Below are 19,488 nucleotides of genomic sequence, written 5' to 3'. Positions count from 1 at the left end.
TTCGCGGTAAATAAAGTAACGTTCCCTATATTTACAGAGAACAGCATTAATCCTCCAATAAACCACTGAGATCCACCCACCTTATTAAAGACCCACTACAACCAACCACCTTATTAAAGACCCTTCCAACCAACCACCTTATTAAAGACCCCTCCAACCAACCACCTTATTAAAGACCCTCCAACCAACCACCTTATTAAACACCCACTACAACATCCACCTTATTAAACACCCACTACAACCAACCACCTTATTAAACACCTACTACAACCAACCACCTTATTAAACACCCACTACAACCAACCATCTTATTAAAGACCCTCCAACCAACCACCTTATTAAAGACCCTCCAACCAACCACCTTATTAAAGACTCCTCCAACCAACCACCTTATTAAAGACCCTCCAACCAACCAACCAACCAACCAACCACCTTTTTAAAGACCCTCCAACCAACCACCTTATTAAAAACCCCTCCAACCAACCACCTTATTAAAAACCCCTCCAACCAACCACCTTATTAAAAACCCCTCCAACCAACCACCTTATTAAAAACCCCCTCCAACCAACCACCTTATTAAAGACCCCCTCCAACCAACCACCTTATTAAAGACCCCCTCCAACCAACCACCTTATTAAAGACCCCTCCAACCAACCACCTTATTAAAGACCCCTCCAACCAACCACCTTATTAAAGACACTACAACAACAGCAGTTCTTAAAAAGTCAACTTGTATTGTGCAGACGATAAATAGTGCTTACAAAGGTGCTTTAGACCACGTGTTAAACTCACTTCACGGGTGGCTGTGTCTCTGAAGGTTCTCTCTCCACCCTTGTACTTGATTGATGAATTAAGGTCACTATTTAGGTCTTAATTGAAAGGAAAAAACAAAAACCTGCAGACACTCGGCCCACCGTGGAATGAGCTTGATACCCCTGCTTTAGACAGACATGGTTACCAACAACATTAATAACACTGTCAGCCCATAGAGAGAGATGCCTGGGTGCTGGAGGGGAGACTAGCGTTTAGGGTCGCAAAATCCTGTCACTTTCCCAAAATCCCCAGGTTTTCCAGAAATCCTGGTTAAAGAATCCTGGAATCAGGAGAGAATAAATTAAGCACAAAATCCTGAAACCCTCCAACTGGAATTTTCTGGAATTTTGCAGCCTTTAACTAGCGTTTCTGAAGAGGAGGGGAAAGGGTTCGTTGGTCACATGCACCACATCCTTTGTCTGCCATCGTTCTTTCAGCTTTCAAAGAGTCTGTTATAAAATAAGGAATAAGGTGCCATTTGGGACGCATTCCAATGTGTCTCCTCCGTCCTCTAACATGGAGAAACAAGGTGTTGAGGAAAATGTTCAGATGGTCCTCTGAAGGAGATGTGCTGTTTCCTCTGAGCAAGTTGGAGGAGGAACCAGCCTGATCGCTGCCTTCACCATTCTGTCTCACTGCACTTATCCGTCTAGTCTTTATCCAATAGGTGTTTGGAATACATCGGAAAATGACTGATCCAATCAGATTCCTCTCAGAAACAGTGATTGGTTGAAGGTGATGCAATCGCTGATAAGTACGTTTTGAATACTGCCTCTCGTCACAGACATAGGCTCAAACTGAGGAGGAATGTGAGATTGGTGCGTGAAGTGAAATAGAATGGTGACTGCAGCGATCAGGCTGGTTCCTCCAGGTTGGAGGCTCCTCGTAGTTCCTCCTGTGGCTGATCCAAGGATCCACTATGAAACCAGACCCCAAGCACTCACAGTCAACGTTATTTATTTCAGTTTATTCCACAGCAGCAGTCTCAGGGATGTACTCTTTCATCCTTTAGCCTTCTTCGTAGGTTTATTTTTAACCTTCACCACACCAAGAGAAATTCTGAGAAACATTTGTTGCATGGCAATAGTTTTCTGATTATTTTAGACTGCTGGTATGGAGTGAATCGAGAGAAACAACTCGTGAACTAACAAGTGCTGTCATCTTTTTCATTCTTTTTCTCATTGGTTGACGTCTAGGAGAAAGCGTCCAGAGACATTTTGATAGCTCCTTTAAGAGAATATCAGTCTGATGTCTCCTGTGATCTTTCCTGGGCGCCAGCTCTAGAGACATAGCCTCCATGGTGACACACAGAGACAGACATCCTCCAAGTTGGCACAAAGACAGACAGATATCTGTAGGTTGAACATCCGGGAACTAGCCCACATATCAAGACAGGACAGTCTGGGGCCGTGGGTAGGAGCCTGGGAACACTGTCATATGGTCTTCACTGATAATTGGACCACCCAGCTTCTGCAGAAGAAACCACCACTACACTACGGCCGATGGAACCTAGAAACAGGAGAGAGGAGAGAGGGAGAGAGGAAAGAGAGAGAGAAGAGGAGAAGAGAGGGCAGTCAGTGTTAGATGAGCTGATCCATTCCCAGAAATACATCAATCAGACACCTATTAATAACTGAACGGACTGAAGGTGATCTATTAATAACTGAACGGACGGAAGGTGATCTATTAATAACTGAACGGACTGAAGGCGATCTATTAATAACTGAACGGACTGAAGGCGATCTATTAATAACTGAACGGACTGAAGGTGATCTATTAACAACTGAACGGACTGAAGGTGATCTATTAACAACTGAACGGACTGAAGGTGATCTATTAATAACTGAACGGACTGAAGGTGATCTATTAACAACTGAACGGACTGAAGGTGATCTATTAATAACTGAACGGACTGAAGGTGATCTATTAACAACTGAACGGACTGAAGGTGATCTATTAATATCTGAACGGACTGAAGTTGATCTATTAATAACTGAACGGACAGAAGGTGATCTATTAACAACTGAACGGACTGAAGGTGATCTATTAATAACTGAACGGACTGAAGGTGATCTATTAACAACTGAACGGACTGAAGGTGATCTATTAATAACTGAACGGACTGAAGGTGATCTATTAACAACTGAACGGACTGAAGGTGATCTATTAACAACTGAACGGACTGAAGGTGATCTATTAATAACTGAACGGACTGAAGGTGATCTATTAACAACTGAACGGACTGAAGGTGATCTATTAACAACTGAACGGACTGAAGGTGATCTATTAATAACTGAACGGACTGAAGGTGATCTATTAATAACTGAACGGACTGAAGGTGATCTATTAATAACTGAACGGACTGAAGGTGATCTATTAATAACTGAACGGACTGAAGGTGATCTATTAATAACTGAACGGACTGAAGGTGATCTATTAACAACTGAACGGACTGAAGGTGATCTATTAATAACTGAACGGACTGAAGGTGATCTATTAACAACTGAACGGACTGAAGGTGATCTATTAACAACTGAACGGACTGAAGGTGATCTATTAATAACTGAACGGACTGAAGGTGATCTATTAATAACTGAACGGACTGAAGGTGATCTATTAATAACTGAACGGACTGAAGGTGATCTATTAATAACTGAACGGACTGAAGGTGATCTATTAACAACTGAACGGACTGAAGGTGATCTATTAATATAGCGACAGCAGGGGAGGGGAGTGGAGAGCTCAGACTAACTCCCTCTGTAGAGGAGGGGAGCAGGCCAGACCCTGAACAGTCTAGGATAATAAAACCAAAAGCACACACACACACACAAAACCACCCTCACATACCTCGTCAGGTGCTTGCTGGAATTGTGAACCTCCATCTCGTTACTCTTGAACTCATTCAGCTCCTTCCTTATTGCTGCCTGGGGAACACATCAACAACAACCATGTCAACAACAATAGGTGGTAGAGGTAAAAACAGGAGCTCAGCTGTTTGTGTGTCTGTGCGAGTTGAGCTGACCTTGTCTGAAGCAGACAGCCTGGTCCAGGGTTTATCTGCCCTGCGGTCGTAGTCCTGAGCCTTGGCCACCTCAACATAGTCACTGAAACGAATCAGTATCTTCCTGTCCCTTAACTCATCTACTGTAGGACGCTGGTTCAACTTCCTGTTGAGTCTCTGTTTGATCTCCCTCCTCTCCTCCTGCTCTGACTGGTCATTCCTCTCTGGAGATGAAACAGGAAGAACAACAGGTCAGAAACACAGTACAGGAGGAGAGAGGTGGGGAAGAGAGATGAAGGGAGGACAGAGATGGAGGGAGAGAAATGGAGAAGAGAGATGGAGGGAGGAGAGAGATGGAGAGATGGAGATATGGAGGAGAGAGATGGAGAAATGGAGGGAGGAGAGAGATTGAGAAATGGAGGGAGGAGAGAGATGGATGAGATAGATGGAGGGAGGAGAGAGATGGATGAGATAGATGGAGGGAGGAGATAGATGAAGAAGATATGGAGGACGATGGAGGAGATAGATGGAGGGAGGAGGAAGATGGAGACAGATGGGAGGAGGAAGATGGAGGAGACAGATGGAGGAGACAGATGGAGAAGTGATGGAGGAGACAGTTGGAGAAGAGATGGAGGAGCAATGGAGGGAGGAGAGAGCTGTAGAGATGGAGGAGAGCGATGGAAAAGAGAGATGGAGAAGAGAAGGAGAGAGATGGAGAGAGAGATGGAGGGAGGAGAGAGGGGAGTAGGATAGTCTACATTGACCCGTGCATTCCATCTTGTTGTCATGGTGATGTAGTTATGATCTCCCACACTGTCTGATCCCTGACATTGATCTGACAACTGGACCCTGACATTGACCTGACAACTGGACCCTGACATTGATCTGACAACTGGACCCTGACATTGATCTGTGACTGGACCCTGACATTGATCTGACAACTGGACCCTGACATTGATCTGACAACTGGACCCTGACATTGATCTGACAACTGATTCCCCTAACCCGAAAGACGCTCGGCCAATTGTACCCCGCTTCGCGGTCGCGGCCGGCTGCAACACAGGCCGGGATCGAACACGGGTCTTTAGAGATGCCTCAAGCACTGCGAAGCAGTGCCTTATCGGGAGGCCCTAACAAAGTTGTTTTAAATTGTTTCATTTTTTTAAAAGAAACAAATGGAGTATAAACTGTAGTGTCGTAGTTCCATGCAACATGTATTCATCACCATGGAAATACATTCAACACTGAAGTAATTTAGACATTTAGTCATGTTGCGATGAAGCCCACCCGTCTCATCTGGAGAGTCGATACAGACAGTGGGACAGTTTCACTTATTATAACTGATAATAAACTATGATCCCTTATAAAGGATCATATTTGTTATATCCTCTCGTTTTAATCGATTATAAACTATGTATCATGATCCAATACTCACGTTTGAGGATGTTCCGACTCTCCAGCTCCTCTACCGCGGGTCTCTGGCTCAGCCGCCTGCGGAAAAACACTAGAATCACGTTCTGAACCATGATGTTGTTATCTGTTCCCCCCCGGTCCTCCAGTCACAGTCTCTGACAGACAGTCTCTACTAGCAGCAGCAAAGGTCAAAGATGTCTGAGTCGGCGTGCAGAACCGCTCCAGGATCTACACTTCCTAGTTACCATCTGGAGTCTAGAAACCCTCTTCTGTGACTGAACCGAGAGCGCCTCCACATCGGGTTAGAATGTAAGGCAGAATATTTGTCCAGTTTTAGAGCGTTCTTTTCCCTTCAATAAATATTTCCCAAGTGCAAGATAAAACAGTAAGGATAGTTTGAGCGCGACTGGAAAGTAAAATGATAAATCTGTATGATGACGATGATATGTGTCCAGGTAGATGAAGGACTGAGCTCAGTTAGTGTCTGTAGCAGAATGAGGAGTGTCCTGCTCGGTCTCTCCTCTAACTATTCTGTCTGCCTACTGACACTGTGCTGTCCGATGTAGTGGAGTAAAGTGCTTAGGCAAAAATACTTTAAAGTACTACTTTAAAAAAAATGACTTGTCTGTACTTTACTATTTATATATTTTTGACTTTTACTTTTACTTTACATTTCTAAAGAAAATAATGTACGTTTAGCTCCATACTGTTTTCCTGACACCCAAAAGTACTCATTACGTTTTGAATGCTGAGCAGAAAATAAAAACTGTCCAATTCACGCATTTATCAAGAGTCATCCCTACTACCTAATCTGGCAGATTCATTCAACACAAATCCTTTGTTTGTAAATGATGTCAAAGTGTTGGAGTGTGCCCCTGGCTATCCATACATGAAAAAAAAAACAAAGAAAATCATATCTTCTGATTTGCTTAATATAAAGAACTTTAAATTATTTACACTTTTACTTTTGATACTTAAGTACATTTTAGCAATTACATTTACTGTTGATACTTAAGTATATTCAAAACCAAATACTTTAAGACTTTTACTCAAGTACTATTTTACTGGGTGACTTTTACTTGAGTCCTTTTCTATTAAAGGCATCTTTACTTTTACTCAACTATGACAAACTTTTCCACCACTGGTCTGGTGTAGGCCGTCATTGTAAATAAGAATTTGTTCTTAACTGGCTTGCCTAGTTAAATAAATGTACCCTGGTGCTGGAGAGCTCTTGCTTTTGCAAGATCCCAAGGATCCCGGATAGCAAGAACCTTTTCACTTCAGAACAACAGCGTCACTGCAAGGAGGGAATGTGCGTTTCTACGTAGATAGGAAATTCCCACCTACGACTCAAAAGGTTCACGCCTTAAAATGCTGCAGCCAGAGATTCAGCAGGCAGGTGATGGGAAGTTTGTCTCTTTTTACTGACTCGGATCTTTTCGAATCGTTCAGCCAAAATAACCATTTTTTTTCGACAAATTTCGTTGATCTGAGTCAACCTGTTAAGGATATGGCAGACATACGCCCCCTTTGGAGAGATTGGGTACCCCTAGTAAACTGGAAAAAAAATCTGTCAAAAATTGCTAATATATGCAAATAAAAATTATTATTGGATAGAAAACACTAAAGATTCTAAAACCGTTGGAATTATGTCTGTAAGTATAGCAGAACTCACAGGGCAGGCATTCTTCCAAACTAGTTTTTGTGGCCATGAAAGTTGGAGCAACTTTGACGTCATGGCCCCCACCCTTCCCAACCAGTTATGATTCTGGGGACACTTTCTATCTCTTCCGCTAGATGTCCTCTTTCAGTAGAGCTTTGAATCAAATCCCGCGAGAATTGACCCTATGGGAGTGAAATTAGTGCGTGCCACGAGAGAATAGGCTGTGCGTATGGGCGCGAATTGGTCCCAGCCATTCCTTTGTTCCAGCACTCAAGAGAAGGCAGACGATGGCCGATTGAATTGAAGTTTGTTTTGCGTGTCTAAAACATCATAAAGCTTGCTTCTGCACTTAGTTTGAGCTGTTTAGTCGACATATAATATGTAATTTTGAAGTTTTGATGCGCAACTTTTCCGTACCAGAGGATGTTTTGGGTGCATTTCAGCTGATGTTATTAGCAGTAGCTAATACAAAGACGCAAGACTTGAAACCAAACGATGTATTGGGTAAGTATGAAGCCTTCCAGAACATTCTGAACGAAGACCATCGAAGGTAAGGGAATATTTATGCTTAAATCTGTGTTTCTGTTGACTCCAACATTACGTAGAAATGTAGCTTGGAACTGAGCGCCGTCTCAGCATATAGAATAGTGTGCGATTTCTGTAACGTTAAAAATAAATCTAACAAAGCGGTTGCATAAAGAAGCAGTGTATCTTTCTAACTATATGTAGAACATGTATATTTAGTCAAAGTTTATGATGTCTATTTACGTTATCTTGCCGCGCTACATAGATTTCCTGCGGGCATTTTTGAGTAATTTCTGAACGTGAACTCACTGTAAATGGACATTTATGGATATAAATGGCATATTATTGAAAAAAAAAATATGTACTGTGTAATATGTCATATTACTGTCATCTGATGAAGATTTTCAAAAGGTTAGTGAGCGATTTATTTTTTAATCCTGCGTTTGTTGATTGCATGTTTTGGCTATTCAAATGAGCTGTGTCTGGTGGTGGTTTTACATATATATGTGCTATGTTTTCGCCGTAAAACATTTTAGAAATCTGACTTGCTGGCTAGATGAACAAGGTGTTTATCTTTCATTTGAGCTATTGGACTTGTTAATGTGTGGAGGTTAAATATTTTTAAGAATATTTTTGCGTTCCATGCGCCACCGTTTCAGCTGAATGTGGGAGGGTTGATTCCCAATTGGGAACCAGTATCGTAGACAGGTTAAGCCCTGAGCACGCAGGACCCCCAACCGGTGAACTAAAAACTGGAAACGGTCTTAATTCTACAAGCCTCTCCTTCACATGACGTTCACCATAGGCGGGTTATTGGAGCTGGCATTTGTTACTGAGACTTGAAAACGTGTGCTTTAAACAATGTACATTTTGTTGGTCTCTAGGCTGTGCCAGTAAGGTTATTTGTTGATACATTTGAAACTACATCTAGTTGTGGCCGCATCCGGACTAGACTGAACGACTCTTGACAGAATACATTGTTTGACTGCGGCGGGGGTGATACGCACGTCGTTCGCGACCGCAGCCCACCAAACGATTTGCTCTCGAGTTCAAGTTTGAGGAGAAAAGGCTGTGTGTAGCCTATGTGTCCGTCCAAACCATTCAATAATCAATTAAATGCATCCATTCTTGCACCATGCGTTCAATTATTAGCTCTAAACTTGTCTTTTTTTCATGATCTATTTTCCTGCGTGCATATGACAGAAAGACAACTAGTGACCAGCAGTGACCACTAGTGATTAGTAGTGACCACTAGTGATTAGTAGTGACCAGTAGTGACCACTAGAGACCACTAGTGATTAGTAGTGACCAGCAGTGACCAGCAGTGATGATCTATTTTCCTGCGTGCATATGACACAAAGTCAGAACAAGTCTCTGGAACCGCTGAGCCGTGTGTTTATCCTGCTGTAGGACTCATTGTGGCCACTCCGTACAGCACTAGCAGGTCAAACGAACTCAAAATGAACGAGTCACTCTAATAAAACGACTCATGAATGTTGAGTCAATAAAAATAGTTAAAAAATAACGAATCGTTCATGAAATGCACATCACTAGCAGGCAGCCTCTCCTCTCCTGAACCAAGACAAAGCTATGCTCCTCTAACTGAGGGTTGATGTTCCTTCTACTGTTATCAAATCGGACTTCCTAAATGTAGTTTACATAGCCGATAGAATTGTATAAAATTTGAACCTATTGCTACACAAAGCTGTAGATGAGATTCCTAAATAATGCACACCCCTTGTATAAAAATACTAAATACAACAGGCAGACATATTATTTATTTGCTATTTGTGGGTTGTTTTGCACATAATTGAGGCAGCAATTACAGTAGATGAGTATGCTGTGTTCATAACCAAGTGGGAAGCTGGTATTTAGTTGGAAACTCTTACTTTATTCCTAAACTTTAACTTCTCGCACATGCTGACCACTAATTTCGTCTACTAAGGAAATTACCTCGATAAAAGCATTTTCAGCAGTTAAATGCAACACATTTGTTTTTTTTATAACTATCTATTAATATGGTTTTTGAATACTATGTTTTATTTACAAGCCTGAAATCTGTACTTGTAGTTAATAGCTGACAAAGCTGGTTGACCATTAGCCAATCAGCATTTCTCAATGAGTTCAAAGCATGTGAATGCATCCAACTGGTATTTACAGCCAGTAAAAATGCACCCCTCTCGTCTCTCACACACACCACACACACACACACACACACACACACACAGGTAAGCACTGAACAGAGTGGTGTTTTAAACATTACAGCTCTAAATAAATCAGTCTATTTAAAACAGTGTTTGTCCCTGTTCAGGTCCTGTCCCTGTTCAGGTCCTGTCCCTGGTCCCGTCCCTGTTCTGGTCCCGTCCCTGTTCAGGTCCCGTCCCTGTTCAGGTCCTGTCCCTGGTTCTGTCCCTCTTCTGTTCAGGTCCTGTCCAGGTCCTGTCCCTGGTTCTATCCCTCTTCAGGTCCTGTCCATTTTCAGGTCCTGTCCCAGGTCCTGTCCCTCTTCTGGTCCTGTCCCTCTTCTGGTCCTGTCCCTGGTTCTGTCCCTCTTCTGGTCCGGTCCCTGTTCTGGTTCTGTTCTGTCCTGTCCCTGTTCCCTATGGGCCCTGGTCAAAAGTAGTGGGCTTTAAAGGTAATACGTTACCATTTGGGATTCCAGTCTATATAAAGCCCAGCGTATGTCCCAGCCCAGCCCTGGCAGAGAGAGGTGGAGCAGAACACCTGGGTTACAGAACTGAAATAGAACAGCCATTCTGAGGGCTCAGCTGTGACTAAGGCACTGCACGGTAGGGACCACTGAGACGTGTGTGGGAGTGTGGACAGTAGGGACCACTGAGATGTGTGTTTATGTGTGTGGGAGTGTGGACAGTATGGACCACTGAGACGTGTTTATGTGTGTGGACAGTAGGGACCACTGAGATGTGTGTTTATGTGTGTGGACAGTAGGGACCACTGAGACGTGTGTTTAGGTGTGTGGGAGTGTGGACAGTAGGGACCACTGAGATGTGTGTGGGAGTGTAGACAGTAGGGACCACTGAGATCTCTACACACAACAAGGGTACCATGTGCTGAATAGGACAACATGGTCTAACATGAATATAAATATTACTGGGACAACATTTCTATGCACTAATTTTCCTACGCCTTCCATCCCCATGGGCTAGGTCAGTCTTCTGTGCGCGACTCTGCAGCCCATCCCGTGCCCCCGGCCCTTGTGCCTTGAACCTTGCGTGCTTTCAGTGGGTACAGCTGGAGAACTGCAAGGCAATCCCATTGTGTGCCACTCGGTAGCCATGACCAATATGACCAATATATATTGTCCTGCTAATAACAGGGTTGATAATATATCTGTGGGAATATCCAACGGCTTTTATACAATTCTAAATTAATAATAATAATCGCTTTGTTTAAAAAATAACAATATTTTGGAAATTATTTTCTTTTCAATTAACACAAAACGAGCGAGAAAAAAAGTCTGTTGTTGAACACGGGATGAGACATTGTTACTAATATTTACTGTAGGTTTATGTTGCCCTTCACTGTCAGTTAGAGACACAGTAGGACCCAAAAGCAGAATAAGTGCTCTAACTCCCTCTTGTGGTGGTCTGGAACAATGAAGTGGTGACGCAGGGTACCGTACTAAACCACAAATTACCTCTAAGTCCTGCAGCATAATCGCAAAACTTTTAGTGGAGCAACCACTGTACAGCCGAGAATAACTATTGGATATCAGAGAGACGTCAACTTACCAGCACAACCAGCATTACTACCAGGAATACGACTTTCCCAAAGTGGATCCTTTATCTGCATCTCCCAGGGCATTCAAACTGATTCCAGAGGCCGACCCAAAACAATGCCTTCCGAGGAGAGGATGCCGGGGCGGTCTTGTAGTGAGAGCACACCACCCACCGCTCCCGAGTACATTACTCGCTAATAACCAGTTCCTAGTTAACAAAGTCGCCGAGATCAGGGCAATAGATGCTTTCCAAAGTGATATTCAGGATTGTAACATACTCTGTTGGAAACATGGCAACATGGCTAGCTGGGGACATGCTGTCAGTACAGCCAACGGGATTTTCAGTGCATCGCGCCGACAGGAATAAACATCTCTCCAGTAAGAAGAAGGGTGGGTTGTATGTTTCATGATTAACAACTCATGGTGTATTTGTAACAACATACATGAACTCAAGTCCACCTGACCTAGAATTCCTCACAATCAAATGCCGACTGTATTATCTCCCAAGAGAACTCGGATTCAACGCTTGAAGATTGCGTCGATCACTTGGACTGGGAAATGTTCCGGGCAGCCTCAGAGAACAACATTGACATATACGCTGACTCTGTGAGCAAATTTATAAGGAAGTGTATAGGAGATGTTGTACCCCACTGTGACTATTAAAACCTTCCCTAACCAGAATACAAATAGTGTAGTTATTCCCTCCATTAACCAATCAAACAAGCAAAGTGTCAGTATAGAGACAAAGTGGAGTCGCAATTCAACGGCTCAAACACAAGACGTATGAGTCAGGGTCTAAAGACAATCACGGATTACAAAAAGAACTCCAGGCCCGTCGCGGACAGATGTCTTGCTTCCAGATCAATTAAACAACTTTGCTCGCTTTGAGGATCATACCACCTTCAACTTATCTGACACCCTAGACCCACTTCAGTTTGCCAGCCCCCAAATATGTCCACAGACAATGTAATTGCCATCACACTGCCCTATCCCATCTTGAGAAGAGGAATACCTATGTAAGAATGCAGTCCTTTGATTACAGCTCAGCATTCAACGCCAGAGTACCCTCCAAACTCATCATTAAGCTTGAGTCTCTGGGTCTTGAACCCACCCTGTGCAACTAGATCCTGGACTTCCTGACGGGCCGCCCCCAGGTGGTGAAGGTAGGAAACAACATCTCCACTCCACTGATCCTCAACACTGGGGCCCCACAAGGGTGCGTTCTGAGCCCTCTCCTGTACTCCCTGTTCACCCACGACTGCGTGGCCATGCACGCCTCCAACTCAATCATCAAGTTTGCAGACGACATAACAGTGGTAGGCTTGAATACCAACAACGACGAGACAGCCTACAGGGAGGAGGTGAAGACCCTCGGATTGTGGTGTCAGGAAAATAACCTCTCACTCAATGTCAGCAAAACAAAATAGATGATCGTGGACTTCAGGAAACCGCAAAGGGAGCAACCCCCTATCCACATCGACGGGACAGCAGTGGAGAAGTTGGAAAGTTTTAAGTTCCTCTGTGTACATATCACCGACAAACTGAAACGGTCCACCCACACAGACAGTGTGGTGAAGAAGGTGCAACAGCGCCACTTCAACCTCAGGAGGCTTAAAAAGTGTAACTTGTCACCGAAAACCCTAACTAACTTTTACAGATGACCAATCGGGAGCATCCTGTCGGGCTGTATCACCGCCTGGAACGGCAACTGCACCGCCCACAACAGCAGGGCTCTCCAGAGGGTAGTGAGGTCTGCACAATGCATCACCAGGGGCAAACTACCTGCCCTCCAGGACACCTACACCACCCGATGTCACAGGAAGGCAAAAAAAATCATCAAGGACAACAACCACCCGAGCCACTGCCTGTTCACCCCGCTTCCATCACTATCTATTCTATCTATCTATTCTTTACTATCTATCTATTATTTACTATCTATTGTATCTATCTATTCTTTACTATCTATTGTATCTATCTATTCTTTACTATCTATCTATCGTATCTATCTATTCTTTACCATCAATCATCACTATCTATCTATTCTTTACTATCTATCGTATCTATCTATTCTTTACTATCTATTGTATCTATCTATTCTCCACTATCTATTCTCCACTGTCTATTCTATACTGTCTATTCTTTACTATCTATTCTTTACTATCAATTCTATACCATCTATTCTATACCATCTATTCTATACCATCTATTCTATACCATCTATTCTATACCATCTATTCTATACCATCTATTCTTTACTATCTATTGTATCTATCTATTCTTTACTATCTATTCTACTATCTATTCTACAATCTATTCTTTACTATCTATTCTATACCATCTATCTATTCTATACTGTCTATTCTACATGATCTATTGTATCTATCTATTCTTTACCATCTATTCTACTATCTATTCTATACTATCTATTCTACTATCTATTCTTTACTATCTATTCTATACCGTCTATAGTGTCTATTCCGTCTATACTGTCTATTCTATACCATCTACTCTATACCAACTATTCTTTACTATCTATTGTATCTTTCTATTCTTTACCATATATTGTATCTATCTATGCTATACTGTCTATTCTAGTATCTATTCTTTACCATCTATTCTACTATCTATTGTATCTTTCTATTCTTTACTATCTATTGTATCTTTCTATTCTTTACTATCTATTGTATCTATCTATTCTTTACCATCTATTGTATCTATCTATTCTGTATCTATTGTATCTATCTAGTCTTTACTATCTATTGTATCTATCTATTCTTTACTATCTATTCTATACCATCTAATCTATACCAACTATTCTTTAAAATCTATTGTATCCATCTATTCTTTACAATCTATTCTATATTATCTATTCTTTACTATCTATTCTATACCAACTATTCTTTCCTATCTATTCTATACTGTCTACTCTTTACTATCTATTCAATACCGTCTATTCTATACTTTCTATTCTATACCATCTACTCTATACAAACTATTCTTTACTATCTATACTATACCATCTATTCTATACCAACTAATCTTTACTATCTATTCAATACCGTCTATTCTATACTTTCTATTCTATACCATCTACTCTATACAAACTATTCTTTACTATCTATTGTATATATCTATACTTTACCATCTATTCTACTATCTATTGTATTTTTCTATTCTTTACCATCTATTGTATCTATCTATTCTTTACCATCTATTGTATCTATCTATTCTATACTGTCTATTCTAGTATCTATTCTTTACTATCTACTGTATCTATCTATTCTTTACCATCTATTCTACTATCTATTGTATCTATCTATTCTTTACCATCTATTGTATCTATCTATTCTATACTGTCTATTCTAGTATCTATTCTTTACTATCTATTCTTTACTATCTACTGTATCTATCTATTCTTTACCATGTATTCTACTATCTATTGTATCTATCTATTCTTTACCATCTATTGTATCTATCTATTCTATACTGTCTATTCTAGTATCTATTCTTTACTATCTACTGTATCTATCTATTCTTTACCATCTTCTATACTGTCTATTCTTTACTATCTATTTAACTATCTATTCTTTACTAACTATTGTATCTATCTATTCTATACTGTCTATTCTATACTGTCTATTCTATACTGTCTATTCTATACTATCTATTGTATCTATCTATTCTTTACTATCTATTGTATCTATCTATTCTTTACTATCTATTGTATCTATCTATTCTTTACTATCTATCGTATCTATCTATTCTTTACCATCAATCATCACTATCTATCTATTCTTTACTATCTATCGTATCTATCTATTCTTTACTATCTATTGTATCTATCTATTCTCCACTATCTATTCTCCACTGTCTATTCTATACTGTCTATTCTTTACTATCTATTCTTTACTATCAATTCTATACCATCTATTCTATACCATCTATTCTATACCATCTATTCTATACCATCTATTCTATACCATCTATTCTATACCATCTATTCTATACCATCTATTCTTTACTATCTATTGTATCTATCTATTCTTTACTATCTATTCTACTATCTATTCTACAATCTATTCTTTACTATCTATTCTATACCATCTATCTATTCTATACTGTCTATTCTACATGATCTATTGTATCTATCTATTCTTTACCATCTATTCTACTATCTATTCTATACTATCTATTCTACTATCTATTCTTTACTATCTATTCTATACCGTCTATAGTGTCTATTCCGTCTATACTGTCTATTCTATACCATCTACTCTATACCAACTATTCTTTACTATCTATTGTATCTTTCTATTCTTTACCATATATTGTATCTATCTATGCTATACTGTCTATTCTAGTATCTATTCTTTACCATCTATTCTACTATCTATTGTATCTTTCTATTCTTTACTATCTATTGTATCTTTCTATTCTTTACTATCTATTGTATCTATCTATTCTTTACCATCTATTGTATCTATCTATTCTGTATCTATTGTATCTATCTAGTCTTTACTATCTATTGTATCTATCTATTCTTTACTATCTATTCTATACCATCTAATCTATAACAACTATTCTTTAAAATCTATTGTATCCATCTATTCTTTACAATCTATTCTATATTATCGATTCTTTACTATCTATTCTATACCAACTATTCTTTCCTATCTATTCTATACTGTCTACTCTTTACTATCTATTCAATACCGTCTATTCTATACTTTCTATTCTATACCATCTACTCTATACAAACTATTCTTTACTATCTATACTATACCATCTATTCTATACCAACTAATCTTTACTATCTATTCAATACCGTCTATTCTATACTTTCTATTCTATACCATCTACTCTATACAAACTATTCTTTACTATCTATTGTATATATCTATACTTTACCATCTATTCTACTATCTATTGTATTTTTCTATTCTTTACTATCTATTGTATCTATCTATTCTTTACCATCTATTGTATCTATCTATTCTATACTGTCTATTCTAGTATCTATTCTTTACTATCTACTGTATCTATCTATTCTACTATCTATTGTATCTATCTATTCTTTACCATCTATTGTATCTATCTATTCTATACTGTCTATTCTAGTATCTATTCTTTACTATCTATTCTTTACTATCTACTGTATCTATCTATTCTTTACCATGTATTCTACTATCTATTGTATCTATCTATTCTTTACCATCTATTGTATCTATCTATTCTATACTGTCTATTCTAGTATCTATTCTTTACTATCTACTGTATCTATCTATTCTATACTGTCTATTCTATACTGTCTATTCTATACTATCTATTGTATCTATCTATTCTTTACTATCTATTGTATCTATCTATTCTTTACCATCTATTGTATCTATCTATTCTATACTGTCTATTCTAGTATCTATTCTTTACTATCTACTGTATCTATCTATTCTTTACCATCTATTCTACTATCTATTGTATCTATCTATTCTTTACCATCTATTGTATCTATCTATTCTATACTGTCTATTCTAGTATCTATTCTTTACTATCTATTCTTTACTATCTACTGTATCTATCTATTCTTTACCATGTATTCTACTATCTATTGTATCTATCTATTCTTTACCATCTATTGTATCTATCTATTCTATACTGTCTATTCTAGTATCTATTCTTTACTATCTACTGTATCTATCTATTCTTTACCATCTTCTATACTGTCTATTCTTTACTAACTATTGTATCTATCTATTCTATACAATCTATTGTATCTATCTATTCTATACTGTCTATTCTATACTGTCTATTCTATACTATCTATTGTATCTATCTATTCTTTACTATCTATTGTATCTATCTATTCTTTACCATCTATTGTATCTATCTATTCTATACTGTCTATTCTAGTATCTATTCTTTACTATCTACTGTATCTATCTATTCTTTACCATCTTCTATACTGTCTATTCTTTACTATCTATTTAACTATCTATTCTTTACTAACTATTGTATCTATCTATTCTATACAATCTATTGTATCTATCTATTCTATACTGTCTATTCTATACTGTCTATTCTATACTATCTATTGTATCTATCTATTCTTTACTATCTATTGTATCTATCTATTCTACTATCTATTCTATACTATCTATTCTACTATCTATTCTATACTATCAATACCAACTATTCTTTACTATCTATTCTGTATCTATCTATTCTACTATCTATTCTATACAAACTATTCTTTACTATCTATTCTATGCTGTCTATTTTATACTATCTATTGTATCTATCTATTCTTTACTATCTATTGTATCTATCTATTCTACTATCTATTCTATACTATCAATACCAACTATTATTTACTATCTATTGTACTATCTATTCTATACTATCCATTCTTTACCATCTATTCTATACGAACTATTCTTTACTATCTATTCTATGCTGTCTATTCTATACTATCTATTGTATCTATCTATTCTTTACCATTTATTCTACTATCTATTCTTTACCATTTATTCTATACCATCTATTCTTTACTATCTATTGTATCTTTCTATTCTTTACCATCTATTGTATCTATCTATTCTATACTGTCTATTCTAGTATCTATTCTTTACTATCTACTGTATCTATTCTATACTGTCTATTCTATACTATCTATTGTATCTTTCTATTCTTTACTATCTATTGTATCTATCTATTCTTTACCATCTATTCTACTATCTATTGTATCTATCTATTCTTTACTATCTATACCAACTGTTCTTTACTATCTGTCATATCTATTATTTTCTATTGTATCTATCTATTCTACTATCTATTGTATGTATCTATCTTAGCCTCCTGTCACTGCTCATCAATATATTTGATATATTCTCATCCCATTCCTTTACTAGATTGTGTGTTTATTGGGTTTTGTTAGATATTAGCTTTTGTTGTGGTATTGTTAGATATTACCTGTTAGATACTGCTGCGCTGTCGGATCTAGAAGCATTTCGCTACATTCACAATAACATCTGCTAACCATGTGTATGTGACCAATAACATCTGCTAACCATGTGACCAATAACATCTGCTAACCATGTGTATGTGACCAATAACATCTGCTAACCATGTGACCAATAACATCTGCAAACCATGTGACCAATAACATCTGCTAACCATGTGACCAATAACATCTGCTAACCATGTGACCAATAACATCTGCTAACCATATGTATGTGACCAATAACATCTGCTAACCATGTGTATGTGACCAATAACATCTGCTAACCATGTGTATGTGACCAATAAAATGTGATACCACTACTATAACCAGTCAATACCATTACTACTGTAGTCACTACCATGTCACTACCACTACTATAACCAGTCACTACCACTACTATAACCAGTCACTACCACTACTATAACCAGTCACTACCACTACTATAACCAGTCACTACCATTACTACTGCAGACACTACCACTACTATAACTATAACCAGTCACAACCATTACTACTGTAGTCACTACCATGTCACTACCATTACTATAACCAGTCACTACCATTACTATAACCAGTCACTACCATTACTATAACCAGTCACTACCATTACTATAACCAGTCACTATCACTACTATAACTATAACCAGTTACTACCACTACGATAACTATAACCAGTCACTACCACTACCATCACCACTACTACTGTAGACACTACAACTACTATAACTATAACCAATCACTACCACTACTATAACTATAACCAGTCACTACCACTACTACTGTAGACACTACCACTACTATAACTATAACCAGTCACTACCACTACTATAACCAGTCACTAACACTACTACTGTAGACACTACCACTACTATAACCAGTGTTACCACTACTATAACTATAACCAGTCACTACCACTACTACTGTAGACACTACCACTACTATAACTATAACCAGTCACTACCACTACTATAACCAGTCACTACCACTACTATAACCAGTCACTACAACTACTACTGTAGACACTACCACTACTATAACAATAACCAGTCACTACCACTACTAAAACCAGTCACTACCACTACTACTGTAGACACTACCACTACTATAACTATAACCAGTCACTACCACTACTATAACCAGTCACTACCACTACTATAACCAGTCACTCCCACTACTATAACCAGTCACTACCATTACTACTGCAGACACTACCACTACTATAACTATAACCAGTCACAACCATTACTACTGTAGTCACTACCATGTCACTACCACTACTATAACCAGTCACTACCACTACTATAACTAGTAACTACCACTACTATAACCAGTCACTA

General features: G+C 38.6%; 1 protein-coding gene across 2 annotated transcripts in view; it reads right to left on the bottom strand.

Moving 5' to 3' along the window:
- Positions 1–714: 714 nt before the first annotated feature.
- The window catches only part of LOC110494855 (phosphatase and actin regulator 3), a 91,907-nt gene continuing 73,133 nt past the window's right edge, over positions 715–19,488 (bottom strand). For both annotated transcript variants that reach the window (XR_016488121.1, XM_036950992.2), the window contains exons 9-12: positions 5,250–5,305; positions 3,836–4,038; positions 3,661–3,737; positions 715–2,322 (exon numbers count right to left, since the gene is read on the bottom strand). Coding sequence is in view for 1 of the 2 variants with exons in the window: in XM_036950992.2 (XP_036806887.2) it covers positions 2,307–2,322; positions 3,661–3,737; positions 3,836–4,038; positions 5,250–5,305 (352 nt within the window). In the remaining variant the exon portion in view is untranslated. The remainder of the gene's footprint in view (positions 2,323–3,660; positions 3,738–3,835; positions 4,039–5,249; positions 5,306–19,488) is intronic.

Source organism: Oncorhynchus mykiss, chromosome 17 (genome assembly GCF_057628025.1).
Source record: "Oncorhynchus mykiss isolate SJ-2025 chromosome 17, ASM5762802v1, whole genome shotgun sequence".
NCBI classification, from domain to species: domain Eukaryota; kingdom Metazoa; phylum Chordata; class Actinopteri; order Salmoniformes; family Salmonidae; genus Oncorhynchus; species Oncorhynchus mykiss.
The sequence above is the reverse complement of the archived record's forward strand: the minus strand, read 5'-3'. Positions and strand labels throughout refer to the sequence as shown.